We start from the raw sequence: 21,396 nt of genomic DNA, 5'->3' as shown, positions 1-21,396 counted from the left end.
ATGATATAATCATTTCCTGGAACGTAAACTTTCAACACAAACAGAACAAAAAATTTATCTAATCCAGATGTCCTTGGTAGAAGGAAAAATAAACCCTAAAACAATTTCACAATCTGGAATCAGCTACATATTTTATGAAGAAGCTTAGAAGGCTTGATGTTTGATCTGGGGTGACATGCCTGAAAGCATTCAGTTCTTGCTTTCAAAAGTATGTTAGGCAGTTAAGTCCCACAAGTATTGTATTTCTAGAAGTGCTTTTTCTCTTTCTCTTTCCTTCTTTACTTTCAAACGTAAGAGGGGAAATGTTGGTATGCATAAGGACAGTGACTATTGAATATATCAAATCTAAAAATGTCAACAAATATCCATTCATATGCAGACCAACAGTCTGTTCCCAAAGTCAAAAATTAGAAAGCATTAAAAAACCTGTACATAATATCTAGTTGTATTTGCTTGCAAGAGAAGATTACTTTCGTGTTGTCACTTTCTAATTAGTTCCCTTTGCACTAGCGAAACACAAATTTAGAGGTTTATTCATTTTAATAAAATATCCCTTTGGGTCTTGGTATAATCTCAAATAAGCATTTAAACTTTATTAAAAGCTTTTTTAAATTTGAACCAAATTTAAGTTATGTCATACATGATGCTTTTTTTTATCTTACGGAAGGTAGAATTTAGAGGGGAATACATGGAGATGGTAACATAGACCCCTTTGTTAGGAGTGGGAGGGTTATCAGCCCAGAATCTCCTCATGTACTGTAACAGAGATGAAACAAAGCCAGGAACACATCACAGTGCACAAGTTGAGTTGGCCGACTGTCGTTGTATGGGTTGTTTTGTTTTTTTTTTAATTTACCATCTTGTCATGTATTCCATGAAGTACAGAATTATATAGAGTCTTAGCATGTAAATTATCCTGTGATTAATACACTTAAAAAAATAATAATTAAGAACTTCAAAATAAGCACGTATCACTCTATCAGTGATTAAAAAAGGAAAAGCCTTTCCAAGGATCTCCAGAAGCCTGGAGGACTCTAAGGGCTGAGCAGACGGATTCTGTAAAATGTCCTTAAATTCAATAGCAAAAGCTTTTGGGTTTTATTTTGGTTCCCCCCTTTTAACAGGCGGCATGTTTTCAGAAAAAAAGTTAGAAGCTTATTGACTTGAAGCACAGTATGAATTATGCCAATTTACTTAAAAAGAAAAATCTGTGCTGATCAATTTGGAGGGATTACAGCAAAAGTTCAGCAAATCTTAACCACCTTTTTCTTACAGGCCTCCTTCCACAGCGATGTCTATAGCAATTGCTGGAGAATCAGAATCTTTGCATGAAGACAGGAAAGGTGGAGAAAACTTAAAAGTTGTGCATCTGGGCATAGCAGGTATAAAATAATGCTCTTAATTTCTCAATTCTTTTATAACTGGCTTCATAGCTTCAAGGAGATGTATGAAATACTTCAAATCTTAAAGGGATGCTGACAGTTGGCCCACAAAGGGACCTTCTTTGGTTATTAGTTGAGACAAACTCTTCTAGATAGCATCAGTGGGATCTCTCTTTTTTACTTTTGTAACAGTTTATTTAATTGCAAGAAAGAACAGAAATCGGATTGATAGCCTGCTTTAACATTTTAAACCTTTTATTTTCTGTGTGGCACATTTCTTGATTTACTTTGGTTTGTACTTTGACTGAGCATTTAATTTGTCCCTTGATTTTCAATTTAAGAATCACGGGGATATGCATAACTCTAAGTACATTTTGACTGATAAAAGTTCTAAGTATTGTTTAAAATTAAAATACTTACTCTGAAATATAGACTATTAGAAAAAAATACTATTAAAGTACTTTATTACAGGATGAAATTTGGCCGTTTGGGGTTTTTTGTGTGTGTGTGTGGTGTGTTGGTTTTTGGGTTTTTTTAACAAGCTTCAGGTTCTTACACAGTTTATTAGTTTCCACCCTAAACACAGCTTAAGTTGTCTTAACCACAGTTACTTTTTCATCCAGAAAACATCTAGCGCACTATTCCACTATGGTATTCTGGAAAGCATGGCGATGTCTTTGATGTCTACACTGTAGACAAATATAAAACTACATTTCGTACAAATCTTTCTAACCCAGTGGTATTCTCTGATTTTCTGTTTTACTCAGACAGAAACGGATTATGTTTTGGGTTTTTTTTGGGGAGGGGGAGGGTTGGTTTTTTGTGGTGTTTTTTTTTATTGTTTTGGTTTTTTTTGTTTTTTTTGGCTTTTTTTTGTCAGGAATGCATATTTGTTAACATACATGGTATTTTTGCAGCACTTGAATCTTCAAAAGGTTTGTAGAAAGCCAGTGTCAAGCCCCTAATCCCTCTGGGAAATCTGACACTTGAGTCTAATCAAGATTACAGGCAAAGTAATAACAAAGCTGGCTTTAGCAACAGTATCTGACTTGCACATGTTGCAGATGTCTCATCAAAGAGTGCCTCAGTCCCAGATGAACTTGGTGCATGTGGACATTCCAGAACATCAAGCTATGCAAGTCAGCAGTCAAAACTGTCAGGTACCTGTTAACAATTTTGTTATGAATTGTTGGGGTTTATTTACTTTCACAGTTTTAGACTATAGAGAACAAGTGTATTTTATATGTTTAAAAAAACCCCCAAACAACACAATGGTCTGAAGTTGAAAGCTTTTTCCTAGGAGTTTCAGGTGTGGGGAGGGAAACATTTTTTCCATCTTAAAAGCACAATGAATTATCTGTTCCTTAGCTCCCTCCAATTAACATATCTGAATGAGATTTTTACCTCTTCCATGTGTAAAAACAAATAACTTACAGATGGAGTCTTAGTTCTAAAAAGCTTAAAAGTAATGACACCAAGTCATTATATGTGCTAGGAAGCAAGAGTTATTTAGAACAAAAAGATGTGGTACAATACAAAACCCGAAATAAATTGCCTAGTTGGTGTATGGACATATATTCATAAGGCTTTTGAAGTCTCTTTGTAAGAAGACAAAACACAAATTCTGCTTTCAGGATGGTAAAAATACAAGTAACCTTGGCTGTCAACAACATACCTAACCTAGCTCTCCTGCACTTTCCCAATAGGATATAGCACATGTCACTCTAGATCATCCAGTCTGTCTGAACTCTGCCACAGGAGAAACACCTCAGTGGGTAGCACCTCCACAGGAATTGGAAGTATTCTAGAGCCATGTGAAGAGACTGAGCCAAAAGTAACTGAAGCTAATATTGATGCATCTCTTAAAGACGCATCATCAGAAAAACTCTGCAGGTACGCTTAACTTTGAAAGACTTATCTAGCAGAAGTAAAACCTAATTTACTCCATCACTTCTAAGAGCTCTAAATACACTTATTTTTGCAGACATCCTGTAAAGCAAGACTCTGTGGAGTCACAGCTGAAGAGGGTTGATGCTACCAGAGTTGATGCTGATGATATAGTTGAAAAAATACTCCAGAGTCAAGACTTCAGTTTAGACTCAAGTGCAGAAGGTATGGAGATAAATAAGGGAGCTTAGGGAAAATTGATGTACGTGACGGGCCTTAGGAAAATCCACTCTCTTCACAGTCCCCGTTGCTTGTAATTGTAAGGACTGTGCATATGTATCGCTATGTTTTCTGCTTCATCCTGTCTCCCAGAAGTTGAAAAGACCTTTGCAAGACTTGGTAACTTTCCCCGAGAATTACTTTAAGCCTGAAAAGAAAAGAGCAGGGGCAAATCTATGAGGAAGGTAGTTTTTCCAACCTATACCATGTGAAGTTTGGTTCTTCATTACTTAAAACATTTGCATCTGAAAGTATCAGTTACAAAACTGGTAGATTTAAAATGTCTTCATTTTAGATAGGGCAACATTAAAGGAAGCTAACATGTGTTATTTCCCTTGCTTTTTAGAAGAAGGTTTAAGATTATTTGTGGGCCCTGGTGGAAGCACTTCTTTTGGAAGCCATCATTTACCTAACAGGTATGTAGCCTAAACAACTAATCCATAGGCAATACTAAATTGCATCTTATACAGCAGTTATTCTGTATGAACATTCTTGATCTTTGCATCTTTCTATTCTGTATCATTTAAAGGCAACAAAAGAACTCGATTGTCAGGTTTTAAAACAAAGCACACAGGTTAGTTCCAAAATAAAACTGATGTGTCAGCCATAAGAATGATAACTTTCAGAGCTCCTGAAGAGTCTTAGTTACAAAGTTTTCAGATGTGAGCAATGTTTCAGTATGGACACAGGAAACAGGCACCAGTTTGAAATTTTAGCTCTACAGACTTACTATATTATTCCCTGGAGCTGGAAGAAAGTCTTGTTTTACACATCCACCTGATAACACGCCTAATTTTCTCCACATCAGTTTTGCTCACAACTCCTTCTGTTTCCACACGCTACACTATTCACACTATTCCTGTTTCAATGGCTTTTAATCTTTCAACTATTTGTAGCCCTAAACTCTCTACTTTGATAATCTGTTTCAGATTATCTTCTTGTAGTTGTTTTAGAATCAGGAAGATATTTTCTTCTCTAAACCCTCTTCAAATACTCTGATATATGACTTGACCTGAATGTATTACAGTAAATAAAATCAAAACCAAGTAAGAACATGCTCTAATACCATGGTTCTGCAATCCAGGGTAACTCTTAAGATTTTTCTTTATCTCAAAAAATTAGCGTTAGTATTAGTATTTCAGCAAGTACTTCTGGAATTAGGTATAAAGGCAGCTGATAATGTGCTGAAAGTTATAAAACAAATAGATTTTACACAAGCAAGCAATACTGATGGTTAAAAAATAATTAATTGTCTTATTTGCAAATTTGGCACACTAATTTCTATCTAGAATAATGTGTATGGTTACAGAGTACACTACAGTAGTATATAGAGATCTGTCCTAATTCAGTTGCCAGAAGAGTCCAGGCAGAATATTATATTAAGGCAGAGCTTTGCCCTATTAATTTTTGACACAGTACTGCAATTTCACATGTAAAACAACCCACTGTGCTCTGTCATGGGGGGGTGAGACAGTTTTGTAACTGCATTTGCAATTCATCGTGAACAAAAGACTGGAAGACGTTTTTCTTGTATCTTAACATAAGACAACTGTCATTACTGTTTTTTCAGAGACGTTTATCTAGTTATGTACAAATGTACATAAAAACTATTAGCTGCATATGATAAAGCTGGGGTGGGAGGGGTACCCAAAAGATAATGTTTAAGGAACTATAGAGAAGTCCAACAGTAACTTCTTTTTCAGTAACATTATTTATCATTCTTCATTTTGACTGTAGTATAACAGAAAACGCTTCAATGCATTAAACTGTAGGTTACTCGGTGGTATGGTAATTACGCATGTTTTCTACATTTCACATTTAGCTGTTCTGGTGTTAGCTGTTTGGTTGGGGCTTTTTTGTTGGTTTTTTTTGCGGGGGGGGGGGAGGTTGGTTGGTTGGGTTTCTTTAAAACAGTAAACTTGCTGATCTGTGATACTTGCTGTTTAGCTTCCTTTTAAATTGGAATTGAACTGACTTCTTTCAAACATTCTTTCAGAGCGGGATCTGGAGCATATGAGCAGGTGGTGATAAAACGCTAGACTAGAACGACAAACAAGAGGAAAACTTGGAGCTCTGGCATTGATACTTCTGGTTTTGTTTGCTCTGTTGCAAGAGTTGTGAAAGCCAAAATGAACTCAATGTGATCTTTGTTTTGAAAAGTAATGGAATGCCTCTTGCTCATAGAGCTTCATCTTCTGTGGTATGAAGGCAATGTTTAGCTATGTATACCTTTCGTGAGCTCTACCTGATGTTAGTGGAACTACTTGCTATTTAAGTTGTGTGAAACATTTTTGGAAGGGTGATGAAATGAGTCTCATTTCAGTACTGTATATAGGACATTACTTGTGGTGATGTACTTTGTAACTTCTTTTCTAAAGAAGCTTCTGAAAGTCAGCCTTAAATGAACCTGAAGAAATTAATTACTCAGTTTGATCCTGTCTGCCATTTTAGTCTTACAGAAGCTAATTACTTTTATCAAGTCAAAATTATTAGCAACCTAAAATTAAGGCCTCCACAAAACAACCCAACTATGTTTTAACATAACTAAAACCTTTTCTTAAGAGTACTGAGCATAACATCATTGTAAGGGTGAACAGGAGAGGTGAACTTCACATCCATTTGAAAAAAAACCCAACTAAATAGATCTAAACCAGCCACTGATCGGTTGGATTAACTGTAAATGAAATCTAGAGGCTTAAATGCATCAAATGTGACATCTGTTTCCATGCAAGTGACAAAAGAAGTGTGATTCCACATCAAAATACTAAGGCATGGTAGTGTATTATCAAGAAAGCTGGTTCGATTGTTAAATCTGAAGTTCAAAAGCTGTTTCCATAGAAACTCACTTCAGTAATGCATGAACCTTGAGATTCAATGGGATGGTATTGTTTACAAACCTAGTCAGTATTTTACTACCACTTAGAATTTTTTATTGTAGGTTAGTCCTTCACAGTAGTCAGTGCTTTGCTTGTGTTCTGAATGTGCCTTGCGGGATTGGGGAGGTAAAGGGAGATAAAGGGAGATTAAACTATTTACTAAGCAATTTAAGCTTTAAAACTAGGTAAACATCTATACTATTATCAATATAACTTATTAAAAGAAGCACTTTATTGTAGATGTACTCTGCACCCTGAAAACATCTTACTGTGCAACAGATTTGTTGAACACTTCTTCCTTCACTATCTGTCCACTGTTACATTAAGGTCAATGTACTGTATTTAAATTTGCACAAATAGTGCTTTGCCTGACAGGCAAGAAAGATGAAAGGTCTCTTAAAATTTTCATTGAGAATTATGAAAGAATCAATTTTTAAAGGGATCTGTTAGGTGACACAGTTCTAATTCAGGCTTGGCTCTGCTGTATTTAATTGTAAACTGCAAATTACCTTAATTTTGTTATGATTAGTTGTATTGTTTATCAGTAAGGCTTGGACTGAATAAAAATACCAATAGTGTGGCCATTTTTGAAAGCTCCGAATGCTTCAAATTCTACTTTAAGTGATGTTTGACACCCTTTTATTGATGTATAGGTAGGCTATATTTAATAGGTTAAATTAGGAAAAGCAGGCTTTGTTTTCCATAAATCCATAGTAGAATTATTAAACTCATTTTTATGTGTTTAAGCAAGTTTCAGATTTTAAAGCTTAAGTACTGTTATTGAATATGATTAATATGAGCTATTTCTCAGTTATGGTACCTAAATACTTTTATTTTCTACTGTTAATTGTAATCTCTTTAAAGTTTTAATGGATAAAATAATTAATACAAAGATTATATTTTAGCTGCTGTTAATAGAAGTGTGGTATTATCCATTTTAAACAGAAACTACATAACTGCTAGTATAAAACTCACTCTTAGAACATTATAGTTTCCTTTCCTGTTATATAATTAATTTGTACCAAAAAATCCTACCGCAAGCCAAAAGATGCATGAAATTTGTATAATTTAGTTGCTTTCAGTACTCTTTAGCACTGCTACACTTGCTGACAAATCTATTAAAACCAGTAGTAGTTAGATGGTATCTTACTTAAGTTTGCTAGGAAAAACAGGCATAGCTTAAGGAAAACAGACTTCTAAAAAACATTGTACAGCTACTTATGTAATTCTTAAGGGAATTTCCATATCCCAGATTTGTGTTCTACGTTAAAAGGCACAGCTAACTGATGTAGATTAGATATTTTGTTTACTAGATAGAAACCAATTATTTTCTTGCTTGAGCAGATCTTTTAAATAGGAGGGAAGTTTACAGGGAAATCAAGCTTTTAATAAAAGTGTATCCTAGTAATTATTGTTCTGACTTTGAGTTACAACTCTTTATGAGGTGATTCTCCAATTGTGCATATTTTTTAAGTGGAACATAACCTTCATATTTAGAGGTAGTATTTTCTTTTTTGTAAACTGTGTTGTAAGAATACTGGAGACTCCTACAGTAAAAACTATTCAGGATGTGTTAGTGGTTTTTGGTTTTTTTACTATATTTGCAGTAAAGCAAATCTCTCAGCCACTCAAAATAAACTCTTGTCTTCAGCTTGGAATCTGTTTCTAAACAATTGCAACTTTTTTTTTTGCAAAAATGACAAAATTAACTGTAAGTTTGTGTCCATTTCAGTTTCTCTACTGCTTTTCAAACTTCACCTCTACAGCTTATTAAACTTCATCTCCAGTCCACAAAGTTATTAGTACATAGTTATTTATCTGTCTCCTGGAGAGGTAAAATATGTCAGTCTTACACAAATGAAGAATCAATTTTAAAGTGTGAGGCATATTGGTAGGTTAATTATCAGCAGACTCCACAATTTAGCAGTACTTGGGGAAAGTGAGGGTACTGTGTATATTCCCTCCTCACCTTGCAAATGACAATTAATCCTCCTCAGTTGAGTGTAAAGACTTACTACTACTACTAAAACTTTTCATACAATTTATATAACTTTGTGAATTACCTTCTTATTTTTCTAACAAACTACTTGTGGTATGTATTTCTATTCTCATCAATGCACTCAAAATAACCAAGCTTTTTGGTACTGCAGTAAGCGTCTGTACTTACATTATTAAAAAAAAACCACCACAAAAAGATTGGTGAAAATTGCAGCTAATTATAGTACAAGCTATTTGGCACTCAGATCAGTTCAGTAATCAATTAGTTGTATAGTAAGGATTAAGAGAAGTAACTACCGTGTATAACCAATGGCAGTCTCAGCTGTCTTTCCATTCAAAAAGGAAGACATTTTTTCCAAAAATTCAGCAGAATACCCTGGAATTCCTTTTGTGGGTTGTTGTCTCTCTTCCAGTTTTATGAATCAACAGTTTCCTTATAAAATAAGTCAAATCTCATCAGCAAACACATCCTCCAGTTAAGGACCTCACGGAGCTCTCTCAGAAGTATGAAGTATACATGTATATACATAAAAACAGTCATAGATGGTAGTCACCTCACTGAATACCAGCAACTGCAAGTATATATAAATAGGGGATGTTTTTTAAATGCTTTGTTTTTTCTAATTCTGTGTTTTCACACTGTTTTAGTGACATATGTGCTGTAAGCAAAACATACAATTCAGACATAGTTCTTTTTTAATCTGGAAGCAAAACATGTCATGAATGACAATAAGGTATGCACCACTGTTGCACATACATATGTAATACACCAAGGCAAAACCATTATTGTGGTATGGGAAAAGATTTTTCCTTTACTACTACAGAAAAAAAGAAGAAAAAAAAAAAAAGCAGAAATATGAAGTACCAGAACTTTAAGTGCTGTCATTGAACACTTAAGTGGATTTTGTGGACCTTCTGACATGGGAAGACAACACAATAGAGACAAAGATTAGAATGGTAAAAAATGACTTTCTATAATTCTTGAGGCAAAACAAGTAGTTCTGCCTTCTGCCTGTTCTTGCCTGCTCTCCTCTTCCCACCTGTGGCACCACTACAAGTTTCTGTGACAGGTAAGTTGATTGAATTCCCTGTATGGACTCTCAGCAGGATCTACCAATAAGAAGGGGAAAGGCAAAAAAATTTGTTAACATTTCTGTGGGACAGGTTATTTTCATTTTGTTTCTTCCTTGTTAAAAACTAGAAAAACTAAAAACTAGTAACATTTTTTTATTTATGTGAAGGAAAATCTCTAAGCACATGCTAGCAAAGCTTTGCCTAGGTTCAGAGCTGGATGCACTACCTTTCCAATCACAAAACTGATTTTAAGAGTACAAGTACTCTTGTACAGATTGTACAAGTGCCTTGTAAAGAAGGCACTAGCTGTGGGGTATTTTTTTTTTTAATTGTCTTCTATCTACTGATGTTTCCCCAGTATCCTCATTTGAGTATATGCTAGTGTCAGTGCATTTTATTTTGGGGATGGTCCCAGTGAACTGCTTGCATACAAGCCTGCATTAAAACGTGTTTTGTTTTGTGAATGAGGAAGAAAGTGCAAAGAACTTTTGTATAACAATTTTTCTGTCATTTCAGAAGCCCCTTCCTATGTTTCTTCTACTCCATTTAAATAGAAAAACAAAAAAGTCCCACCAACTAACCATTACAAGTTACACATAACCCAGCTGTAACTGAATGGTCTAAATATCATTTATCAATGTAATGATAACAAGTATGGAATAAAGCCTAATACCATGGAAACCCATGTTAAGACAGGACTGAAACACATCAGAAGTTTATTAGCTGAGAGATCTATTTGTTTGAGAAATCTCTGTGGAGACAGACAATTAACTCCTATGGCTCTCACAATTAGGCAATTGTTTTTTATTTATTTTAATAAGTGAGGGGATAGTTTTAGAATTTATTTATACCACTTCCTCACTTTATTATTCATTTAAAACATGGATCAGAAAACATTCTGTTCAGCTATTCTGACCATAATCAATCCCTACTAACTTGCTCAATAGCTATCAAATTATTTCTCTTTTATTCAGGATACTGCACTGTTGGTTTTTTTTTTGTTGTTTTGTGGTGGGGTTTTTTTAATCTACTTTATTTGGATTTTACAGTTTTGAACAACCTAAGGTTGATCTGTTTTGAGATGTGTGCCATCTCCTGGTCAGTGATATTACCACAAGTCTAAAACATTTCATCATCATAAACTTCCTTTCAGCATCCTGATTTGAGACATTGGAATTGACCTTTGCCAAACTGCAAGTTTAAATGGGACACAATAAATACTCTGTTTATTCACTAATACTCATGACAGTTTACTCAAGAGACCAACCTGATAATGAAGAGCTGTGCACGGTGAATCCTGTGAGACGGTTTAACTGCTCCTGAAAAGACAGTTCATTCAGTAATTTAAAGAAAACCTTGATTAAAATTTATTTAAGCCAGTGGAAACCTGGACAGCTGGCACACAAAATAGTGTATCTTGTTCTAGTAAAAGCTAGCAGTCTCAATTAAAATGTATATATTTCAAATAGCACTTCAGTATATGATATATAATAGCATCTTCAGTTTCAGTGCACATATACTAAGGAACACTGTGAACAGACAGGGCCAAACATCTGTAGTTTGACTTCAGATTTTCCCCAAGAAAGGCAAGAGCAAGTACGTAAGAATTAATATTTGCCCTAGCTATCATTAAAAACTAAACCCCATTACGAAGAAGAGGGAGAGGATCCATGAACCCCTTAAAAGCTGGATGACAGTTTAGACCCCTTCACATCAGTCCACCAAGTATTTACGTTAACCATTTTCCAAATATAACTCCAAAGCCTTAAGGGTATAATATTTTGAGGAGTATTCATATACAGTCTTGTCTATTCACAAGACAGTCCCATACATAGGTGTCACCCAATACAAAATTCAAGGCAAATATTCCAGATCTGACAGGTCCTCCTTCTCTTCACTCTTCCTGATTTTAAAGTGATCATGCTATAAAGTACATTAATGATATAATGTTTCAAAAAGAAATGATACAGAAAGAAGTTCTGTGGTCCAAAAATCTTATAACTATAGCAAACAATATAGTGAACTGCAGAGATATTTTCTAATAACAAAACAACGTTATTCTCAAACAGCTATGCTTATTAGTGTCCAAAGAAAATCCACGAATTTTGAATTTTACATTAATTTTTACATACCAACTATGGCAAGTTCATATCACAATGTCAAAAAAAGTAAAAGCATTTAAATATAATATTAAGATGAATTTTAATTCTTAAATTATAAATATTGTGATAAATTATTAATAATCCATGTCTATTTGTTGTAGGAGAAAAAAAATCTCCCACAAAAGACAAAGCTTATCACAGAAGCATTTTTTAATCATTCAGTGTGACAGAGCAATGCAGATCATTCTTTTTTTCCTGAAACTCAACCTGTTATAGATTCTGTACCATTTCTGAATTCAGAGAATTACAGCTGCCTTTTCTCTTTATGTCTGATCTTTTACCTTAGTAATTTCAAGTGAATTACAAAAATTTAGACAGTAAAATGCAGTAATGACAGTAAAACCTTTTTAAGAAAGTCAGCCCTTACACAGAATTTTTGGTTTTCAGAAAGTTGTGAAACTTGCACATTTCACAAACATGAAGTCAGTTCTGATAATACAAGCTCATTTAAAGCTGCCAACAACATTGTGAAATGCACACACAATGACACTTTTTAACCATCTCTTTACTTAGAAGAAATACTCAAAAAAAATTTGTGTACACAAAGAAACTTGAAGAGAACTGCAGTGTTGCTTCAATAATCCTGTAAGAACAAGCCAATACTGTACGTCCTTCAAAATTCCTGTCTTCATAAGTCCATCATCTAATATTTGCTTACTGTGCGTTTATACATACAATTCATCTCTACTTCAGAAAAAGTCATCCTGCCCAAGCCAATAAGCTCTATTGTCTATAACACCTCTGCTTTTCATTTTTGCTGAATGTGTCATGAAGACTTTTTGGACAACAGCTGCATGTGAAAAAAAAACAAAGATTTTTTGCGGATATACGAGACCAGTTTAACATTCACAATGACAAATTTTTTAATTATTTTTTTCAAAAACAGAATAGTCAAAGATACCAGTTTCAAATTAATTAAATTCAGCTTCTGGAAAGTTACAGTATGCAAGTTGTTTCCCAAGTAGCAGTCATCAAGAAACCAGATAAAACAATAGGGCTAGATCTCCCCCACCGCCGCCCCCTGACCTTTACACTCAACATCATAGCATTCTTCCCCAGCGTTGAATTTACTGACCCATAAGTGTCTGTGGCATATTTCAATTTATCTGGAACAGTATTTAGTTTTCACAAAAGCTGAGTTTGTGCTCATCTTGAAAAAGGCATCATAAATTTTATTCCCTTAAGAAAAAACTTGCCCTAAACCTACATCTGCCTCATATTACTCAGCACAACGCCATAGTTCTGTGTTACCGTCTACTATCCTTAGAGCTAACAAAAGATTACCAAAAAGAATCTAGTCATGATAGCTACAATATGGTAATAGAAAACAAACAGAAATACTTAAATTTTTTCTTCACAGGAATTAATTCTTTCCTTTTAGCCCCTGATACTCTACGAGTTACTGCGACCTTTGTCAGAAGCATTCATCTCCACTAAACGAGAGAGGTGCTGATGGACAAATGCTGGAAGGTTTAGAAAAGATTTTGTGGTTCTAGCTAACATACAGAATACTCCATTTGACAGCCTCTAAAAAATACCTCAATTACTTTAACTGAACTTTGTATGAGGAATCTGTGATCTAATTCTCTTCATTTTCATGTTCAGTGTTGAACATCACAGCAGAACCATCACTGCTCAGTGTGACCTTGCCAGCAATAAGCTCGCTTAACTTCTCAAAGGTACCACAAAGTCGATTCACTTTGGGAAAAGAAAAGATTGTTTTAAGAGGTATATAAATCACATTTCCATTGACAAATGGTTCCATGTTTTTTACAACGACCAGTTTTCCAAGATCTTCTGAAAAACAGTTCATCAAAGGTTGGAATTTGGATTTCCTCTCAGTAGGATCATCATTATACTCTTCATGTTCTGACATTAAACGGTCCATCAGACTTTGCTTAATGATTTGTGCTGTGAAAATAACTTCACTGACTACTGCATTCCGCAAGTACTTCTTGTCTTTAAGACTTGGATACACCGCTTTGAAGACCTTTAGAACATACAAGAACACACAAAATGTTTATCATTAACATAGGCTCAGATTTTAACGTTTGCTTGTTAGAAAGAGCTTCTAAAATGTGAACATAATTGATTCAATCCTGTTTTGCTTATTACTTTAACTGTTTTCAAATAACAGAAAAACTAGACAATATGACTTGATTTTATGTACTACAGCCACAATGGCAAACAGATAAGTTAACAGAACTTAAAAAAAAAAAAATAATCAGGCTTTTATCCGCAAGCTATACTTGTAGATCAGGCAAGGAGAAGCCCCGCAATTCTTGAATACTTTTTAATCATTCTCTCACTTTCCACATTACTCATCATGAGGCTCTGGGGACTGTTCCAATGCTGCATAGATTCTAAACTACTTCTGAACTCTCGTCTGTAAACCAGGACTGCAGCTATGTCTTTTATACTGTTTCCAGAGTAAAACATTAACTATACTCTCACAGATGCACAGAACAGTAAAAAATAAATAGTGACATGAAAATCTGTGAACTTGTAGTGTGTTCTACACTGAGCTATATGCCAGGGCAATTAATGCAACTAGGCAGGCAATCTCGTTCCCACTAGTTTACTAGGGAGGGCTTTATACCAACATACTACCAATGAAGTTCCACTGTCTATAACTATTTCTTCTTACTTTCTGGTTACATCTTGAAATGTTGATTTATTCCTGTAAATTAGTTACATAATAAAATAAAAATTAATTTGATAGTCCAGGTTTGATAAGAAACACAAGATATAACACTCTTGTTTAAACTTGAAAGATACTGATGTCAAAACTCCCTCCATAATGACCTTGTAACAGAAGATAACAAAAGCAATATCTAGTACCTGTCAGTCACCGAGACATATTTCTAAGTTTGTTGAACATAAAAGAGAACTTCATGATTCTATTAAGGGCGGTAGACGGCAGGTGAAATTTCAAACGTATAGGATATCCTTATAGCTTGGAAACTACAAAGGACACTGCCATAACATCACTTTACATTTCACTTCAGGTCAAAAGTCAATTGAAGATACATACATATCTTTAAACAAAGTGATATATTAGAATATGTTCACTGAAACAAATAATTTAAGGCCTCATAAGATTGAAAAAACCCAAAAAACAATATATTTCTCTTTTTGCATTATTACTTTATGTTATCTCTGAAAAAAGCATCCTTTGATTTATACCATATGGCATGTTTAGATGCATTTAGGCTTTGTCAGTGTGACACACTGCAACACACAGCAGAGTACTTTCCAAAAATATTTTCTGATGTTATCTAAAGTGAAAGCTATTTAGTGATAAAAACCAAAAATGTTTGATGTGCACCACCGGAGAACAGGGTACTTGGCAAGGTCCCATGTCGCAGCAAAAACCGGAACTGGCTACCTGAAAACACCAAGATTAGGCTGTAACATCAAATGCTACTGAGTAAGGCAAACCACACAGAACAGGTCCTGTCAATCCAGTTTCTGGGAAATGCCTTCCTTCTGATAATATATTTGACAAGACTATGCAGTTCTTCAAAACATACACTGTTATAAATGCTTTTTTATGCATCTGAAGAATCTGTGTCTGTGCCAAAAACCACATGATGAAAAAATGAATGATTAGAAGAACAATTATAAAAATAATGTCACAGTATACCTGGCAGAAAGGAGAATCTTCATTCCGAGGGTAACAATATGTTAAAATAAGAATGACTGCTATTTAGCAAATAACCTGAAAGTTAAAGGCCTTTATACAATTAGAAACGCAAATCACTGACTTAAGACTCTTTTGACCTAATAATGTGTGTTAATTGGAGCTAAGACTGGATAGCAATAGTAGACCCACAGTAAGAACACCTTCATAGGCAGGTCATCAAAAATGTTACTCTTTTTTCATTCTCCTAAAGGAAGAAAATAATACTTACTGTTTTGTAAGCTGCTTTAGTGGGTTTCTCAGACTGAGCAGATTCACTGGCTTGAGGATATTTTCTAACAAACACGCCTATTTGGGTACAAAACCCAACATTCTCCATTCCTGTTGGTGGGTGTCCTACACCAGTAAATTCCACTGAATAATCATAGTGTCTAGCAGCCTCTAGAGCCCTAAGAAAGACAAATTATTCCAAATCATACTAAATAGTCATCTTTTAATGTGATAAAGATACATTCTCTAACAGAAGCAAGACCCTAAGCCTGTGAATGCTTGAGAATAATTTCTCTAATACTCACATGCCTGAAGATAAGCACCGTCAAAACTTGCTGAATCAGAGCTGTAACCATATGCGTACCATAGTCTAAATCATGTAGTATCACTAATTTAGGCAACCAAACATTACTGTTAATTCTAAAATATCTGCATAGAATATGCATGTCCACAGTTGCTTACTCACTGCCTTAAACACATTGAAAGTGAGACAAAAACTACCAATTTTAGAGAACAAAATTATTTGAAAACCCATAAAAAAAACCAAAAACGTACACACCCCAAAAGCAAGAGACCAGTTAAAAGAAAAAAAAAGTGAGATTCGTTGTAAATTTAGGAAGAGTAGAGTCTGCCTAATCAAGGTTACAACAATGTACATGACATCTAAATGAAAACCAGTCTTGTAGTACTGTACATCAGCCATTGTAAAAAAAGTGATGGGGCAGGGAACTAAAATGGTACTACCTACCTGCATCATTCTCCATGAAAAAGTAGTAAATTAATATCTCATGTATTTTAGAGAATATTGCAATACTTACACTTCACAACAGAAACGTAAAGACTTTCTCATGTTTGCAGCTGAAAAAATACCACTCCTTCACCGATATCACTATTTTTAATCCACATATATCCAAAAGTAGAATCCACATTTACTTTAAGGCATATAAATGGTCTCTAAGGTATTCATCCTTTAGCTAATAATGCAGACAGGTTTTAGTATCATTATTTAGGGAAAAATATACGCTTCAAGTTTTGCAAAACTGTATACTGCATACTTTTAAAGTCTATGGCAAAAACAACCTAATTTAAGGCGCAAATTTTCCACAATACAATTTCTGACCAAGAGCTGGCTATTGAGGTATGGCATCCTTTACTGTACCATGTATTTTCTTCCACAACTGACCAACCGTTGAATGTTACCACAGGATATAAACCCCACTCACTCTTTATTTTGTTTTTATTATATCTACTGATATTAGAGTAAGATACATCACATGCAACCCTCTTGTGTACATACGTTTTGCATGAAATCTTTCATTGTGCCACGATTCACTAAACTATCCTTAACTTTATTCAACGTGCTCTGCTGCTGTGATTATTTGATAAGTCTGCTTGCATACTCTTACAGAAAGGTCTGGACTAATTGAGTGCTTTGATTACACACCATATATAGTGAGCACATTTCTTAGGTTCTTATGTAGCATTTCTACAGCAGGATATTATTATGTTAAAAGGTTAATTAATTAATATTACACTTCAAAGGCATTAATTGTAATAAAGATATATAAAAAGGAAAGTAAAAGTTTTAAATATTTTTTGCAGAGCAGTTACAGTAAAACCAAGCCAACTTAACCACCATCATAAAATGCAAAACCCACAGAGCACGCTTAACTATTTATAACAGCAAAGAAATGTTTTAGCAAATCAGTAGGTGCGAAACTCCACTGACACCAAACCACATACACAAACCATTCTGAAAATGTACAGCTATTCCTTTTTCACATTACTGAACACTCAAAGCTGTTTGCATACGATGTTCAATAAACTTACCAGCTTTGAAATTGCGCTCTATTCCATTCAAATTTGTGGTCTGGATGCCTGAATAACATCACTCCTGGAAGCAAAGGGTTAAATTCAGAATTTGGAGTACTGATCACAACTATACTTGGAGACATGAAACCAAACACCACTTCGGGAAACTTCTTTAGTTCTGATTGTTCCAGATGCTCTATTCTGTAAAGGATAAATTTTTGTTATGTCTTTGAAATGTAGTAAGGTGTTTTTAATCTTCTTAACAAGTGAAAAAAAAAACCCCCCAAACTCGTATCTATACCTTGTAATTTTAAGCCTAGCTCTGCAATATTAGCACTGGCACTGTGGCTGAGTGGCAGCTTAGAGGTTTTTGTCTGAGAACATTTCCTCTTGCATTTTGTACTTTTTCATCAATATCCTTTTTCCACCATAAGTTAGCACCACTTGAATTTCTTAGTATGGTTAATTTAAGCACAAGTTAGAAGATGTCACATTCTGCTACTCTTCCACTTGAAAGGTTTGCTTGAGTCTGTTTAGAGTACGGACAAGATTCCAAACTGAACCCTAATGAACTTGTAAAAATGTAGTATGTTGGCCTAATACTCACAGTTCAATACATGTTACCAAGTCAAAACCAAGCATGCAAGGATCTTTATGGGCAACTGAACCATGATGCAAGGTAACAGTTAGGGACCTTTCAGCCGGTTGCAAATAATCACTAGGAAGAGGAGACAACCTATGCCTACAAAAGCATTAAAAACATGATGTCAGAGAAAGGAACTTAGGACGAGACAAATTGTGCATGTAACTAAACTAGCTAACACCCTAAACAGATATCTTGTAAATCTCAAAAAGGTTAACTATTTTACAGGGATTTTAAAAAAATTTAAAGAATTCTAATACAAACACTTTTTATGACTATCAACAATAGGACAGGAAGAGCAGAGGAGCTAATCCAGCAGTTGTTCTTCATGTTTACAAAAATTTCCACTATACTCTCAAGCCACTTGCAAAGCCACTTGTAAATTCTAATAGTAGCTCAACTCTAGAAATGCAGTAAGTCTGGCTTAGGCACGCTTTACAGAGTTTTGGGGGAAGTTATTTGGCAAGCATATTAACCTTTTTTTTCAAATAAAATAGACTGAGAACTAAAATATATGTGCAAATTTCATTCTGAAATACTGCATCAGACAAAACACACAATAAACGTTAAATATAATAACAGGCTACTTCTTGAGAAAGAAGAAGTGATAATGTCAGCATCTAAATCCTACATATTCATTGAAACCATATTAATCAGCTTCTGAGAGAGAAACTTTGGTGTTCCTCAGCAGACTGACCCACGCTTCAAAGATCATATAAACTTCACATTTTAGAGCCTTCTAAGCCAGATACAAAACATTCCCATTTCAAAAAGATTAACAAGAAAAAGTCCCCACCGCGGTGATAAAAAGGGAGTTACATGCACATTTCAAAAAGATCAGATTTGCATACAACAGTAATGTCATGTATGGCATAAACAGATACTACTAATACAATGTGTTAATACCTTTACAAACAGCATATTTCTCAGATGTACACACCTTCAGGGCCATTCCATGACTTGGACCTTTGCTACATTAGCTGATGTTAAGGGCATGTGCAGTGCAGTAATGCCCAGACACAGGTGCAGCGTAACTAAATAACGACAATGGATAGCTCTTCATTTGCCTAGCTGGTATTTCTGCATTTACCTTCATTTTGAAATTCTTGACAAGAAATGACGTAACATGCCATTAGGTCAAGCCAAATACAAACCTTAAATTAACACAACGCAAGAGCTTACATTTTCTCTTTCATTACACTTGCACAGATATCTAGCCCAGCTAACACTTCAACGCAACTGCAGAATTTCAGCATCCAGAGAAGAGTACAGTCAGCACAACCTAAATCTGCCACCTGTAAATTAGATATTAACTATGTGTAAATGTTGCATATTTCCAAGTAATTTCAGAGACTTTCATAAAATAAAAATTCCATGTTTATGTCAAAATAACATTTTAATGATAAAATAAAGCATTTCACAATCATAACTAAAATTTACAGTTGCAAGCAAGGTAGACACGGATTTGAAAATTCTTTTAAAAAATAAATACCAAGACCCTACAAGATGTTTTAAATGGATTAACCTGTAAGGTATGATTTTTAAGTATTAAAGCTGCAGCAATTTTCACATTCACCACTGCTTTTCACTGGCCTACTCTCCATCCAAAACACCGATAATAGGCTCACCAGCAGCGAGGTTGGCAGGAAAGGATCTGCATAAAACAAATTCCAGGCTCAGTCTAACGTTTACATGGGGAAGGCTGGGGATATTCAGACCACAAAGTCAAATGTATAATAGATATTCTTTCCTGTAAGCTTGAAAGGTAGTTGAGTACACAACTGGTGTTCTTTCTCAGGCTAAGCCAAGGCTGAAGCATGCTGCTCAGTACTCAGTGTGAAAATCCTGAATTGCTTCTCTTCAGCTTACCTACACCCTGTGAGTAAACAGAAAGTTTACACCCACCCACTCCCATTTCACATCCTAAATCAGAAAATTCAAACCTTTAAATACAGATGCCAATACTCCCGAATATATTCTATTTAAAAGCAGATTATAGTGCCATAACCTCGTAGATGGATTAGATTTTTATTAGCTACCAGAAGTATGATTATATGAGTGCACTGCAGGTGCATTTCTCATTGATTTCTTGCATGGTCCCTAAAACATTAACATCAGAGTTAAACACTGAAGACAGACGTACTTCTCAACTTTTTACATTGTGGAAGGAGGTGCTGGGAGGGAGGACATATCAGAAGAGAGCAAACACCATAAAACATTACTTAAATTATTTAACTTTTCGAGATGAGTACCAAAACAAGAGCCCTGGTATATTGGGGGAGTCAAGGGGGAGGAGGAAACAGGAGGGGGTGAAGACCTTGGGAAAGAAGAGGGGAGTTAGCTGCGCATACTCCCACACTCTTAATGTCACTTCTCATCTGAGAACATCCATATGAATGATGAGGTAAACCTGATGCCATACACGGAACTAACAGTTCTAGAAAGCAAAACCAAACTATGATGAAAGCAGCTTGAACCAAAATTCCTCAGCATTAAATTAAAACCAGAATGCCACCTACTCTCTAAAACAGGCTAAGGCATTTTTCTCGTTTAGATTTTCCCCTCTTCACATCAATTAATTACATGCACCCCGGAAAAACACAACATGATCATCAACTGTCTGCTAAGGCAATTCAGTTTTAACAATAGCTCGTCCACTACTGGTGTTTGGTAATTAGGTCAGCAGGTTATCTAGGCATTTCCTGTCTTCCTGAGATTCCTAATGTTAATTTTTTTTAAATTTATAATGTAAAAAGACAAAACATACCAACCTTCTTAGGTTTGTATTTCCCCACTAAATCTTTAATGAACTGGTAGCGTTGTTTGTATAAAGGAGGTGTAAATTTAATAATTCCTGTAAACCGTTCTTCTTGAAAGTTCTCATCCATAATATTTTGCTAATGCTAAAGTAAAAAAGTTAACTGTTATTTTCTGAAGTACTTTGTAATACATCCAATTACACAGTTTGCTGTTTTCAGTGGCGTTCAATTCACGATTAAGCAGGGGTAGACTTGATCCCAGTTCTATTCAGAGAATGATAAAAAAACAGGAATTAGGAAAATTAGACACTAGCTGCTCCCTCCACACATACTGATGTAAATAGCCTTTTTATAAACAATTATAAATCATACACAAATATAAAAGAGCAAGTTTCATAATTTGTCACTCTCCATCCAGCATACCTACACAGTGTTCACACAAATACAACATATTTAGTGTTCCTTAGCTTCTCTACAGGTGCGGAAAAATAAATAACTTCTCACTCAGGTGCCTGCTTTCTTGTCTTTCATCTATCATTTGTTTTATCTTACAGTTCTGATTCGTATTTGCATATGCATGGCTCAATACAATGTAACAACTAGCAGGAAAT

At 34.9% G+C, this 21,396-nt stretch overlaps 2 protein-coding genes across 2 annotated transcripts in view; one reads left to right on the top strand and one right to left on the bottom strand.

Annotated features, from left to right (window-relative positions):
• EEIG2 (EEIG family member 2) overlaps positions 1–8,082 on the top strand; it is a 28,193-nt gene extending 20,111 nt beyond the window's left edge. Inside the window, exons 6-11 of the mRNA XM_054212511.1 lie at positions 1,276–1,382; positions 2,447–2,542; positions 3,089–3,275; positions 3,367–3,494; positions 3,895–3,964; positions 5,545–8,082. Of these exons, the coding sequence (XP_054068486.1) occupies positions 1,276–1,382; positions 2,447–2,542; positions 3,089–3,275; positions 3,367–3,494; positions 3,895–3,964; positions 5,545–5,587 (631 nt within the window). The 3' untranslated portion in view covers positions 5,588–8,082. The remainder of the gene's footprint in view (positions 1–1,275; positions 1,383–2,446; positions 2,543–3,088; positions 3,276–3,366; positions 3,495–3,894; positions 3,965–5,544) is intronic.
• A 3,794-nt stretch (positions 8,083–11,876) lies between these two features.
• On the bottom strand, positions 11,877–21,396 carry HENMT1 (HEN methyltransferase 1). The gene is made up of 6 exons (XM_054212216.1): positions 20,798–21,396; positions 19,209–19,321; positions 17,991–18,125; positions 17,402–17,584; positions 15,573–15,750; positions 11,877–13,648 (listed from the first exon to the last, which is right to left on the bottom strand). Exons 1-6 carry the CDS (start codon positions 20,912–20,914, stop codon positions 13,238–13,240), a joined length of 1,137 nt encoding a protein of 378 aa, XP_054068191.1. The 5' UTR covers positions 20,915–21,396; the 3' UTR covers positions 11,877–13,237.

Source organism: Rissa tridactyla, chromosome 8 (genome assembly GCF_028500815.1).
Source record: "Rissa tridactyla isolate bRisTri1 chromosome 8, bRisTri1.patW.cur.20221130, whole genome shotgun sequence".
Taxonomy (NCBI): Eukaryota; Metazoa; Chordata; class Aves; order Charadriiformes; family Laridae; genus Rissa; species Rissa tridactyla.
The sequence above is the reverse complement of the archived record's forward strand: the minus strand, read 5'-3'. Positions and strand labels throughout refer to the sequence as shown.

What these genes read in the sequence shown, in the direction of transcription:
- HENMT1 (XM_054212216.1), bottom strand. Translation starts at nt 20,914, where the DNA reads ATGGATGAGAACTTTCAAGAAGAACGGTTTACAGGAATTATTAAATTT. An exon ending in AGTGTAATGAAAGAGAAAAT is followed by an intron (nt 18,126 to 19,208) that starts GTAAGCTCTTGC and finishes ATGCTTTTGTAG; the next exon opens with GCATAGGTTGTCTCCTCTTC. An exon ending in TTGGTAACATGTATTGAACT is followed by an intron (nt 17,585 to 17,990) that starts GTGAGTATTAGG and finishes TATCCTTTACAG; the next exon opens with AATAGAGCATCTGGAACAAT.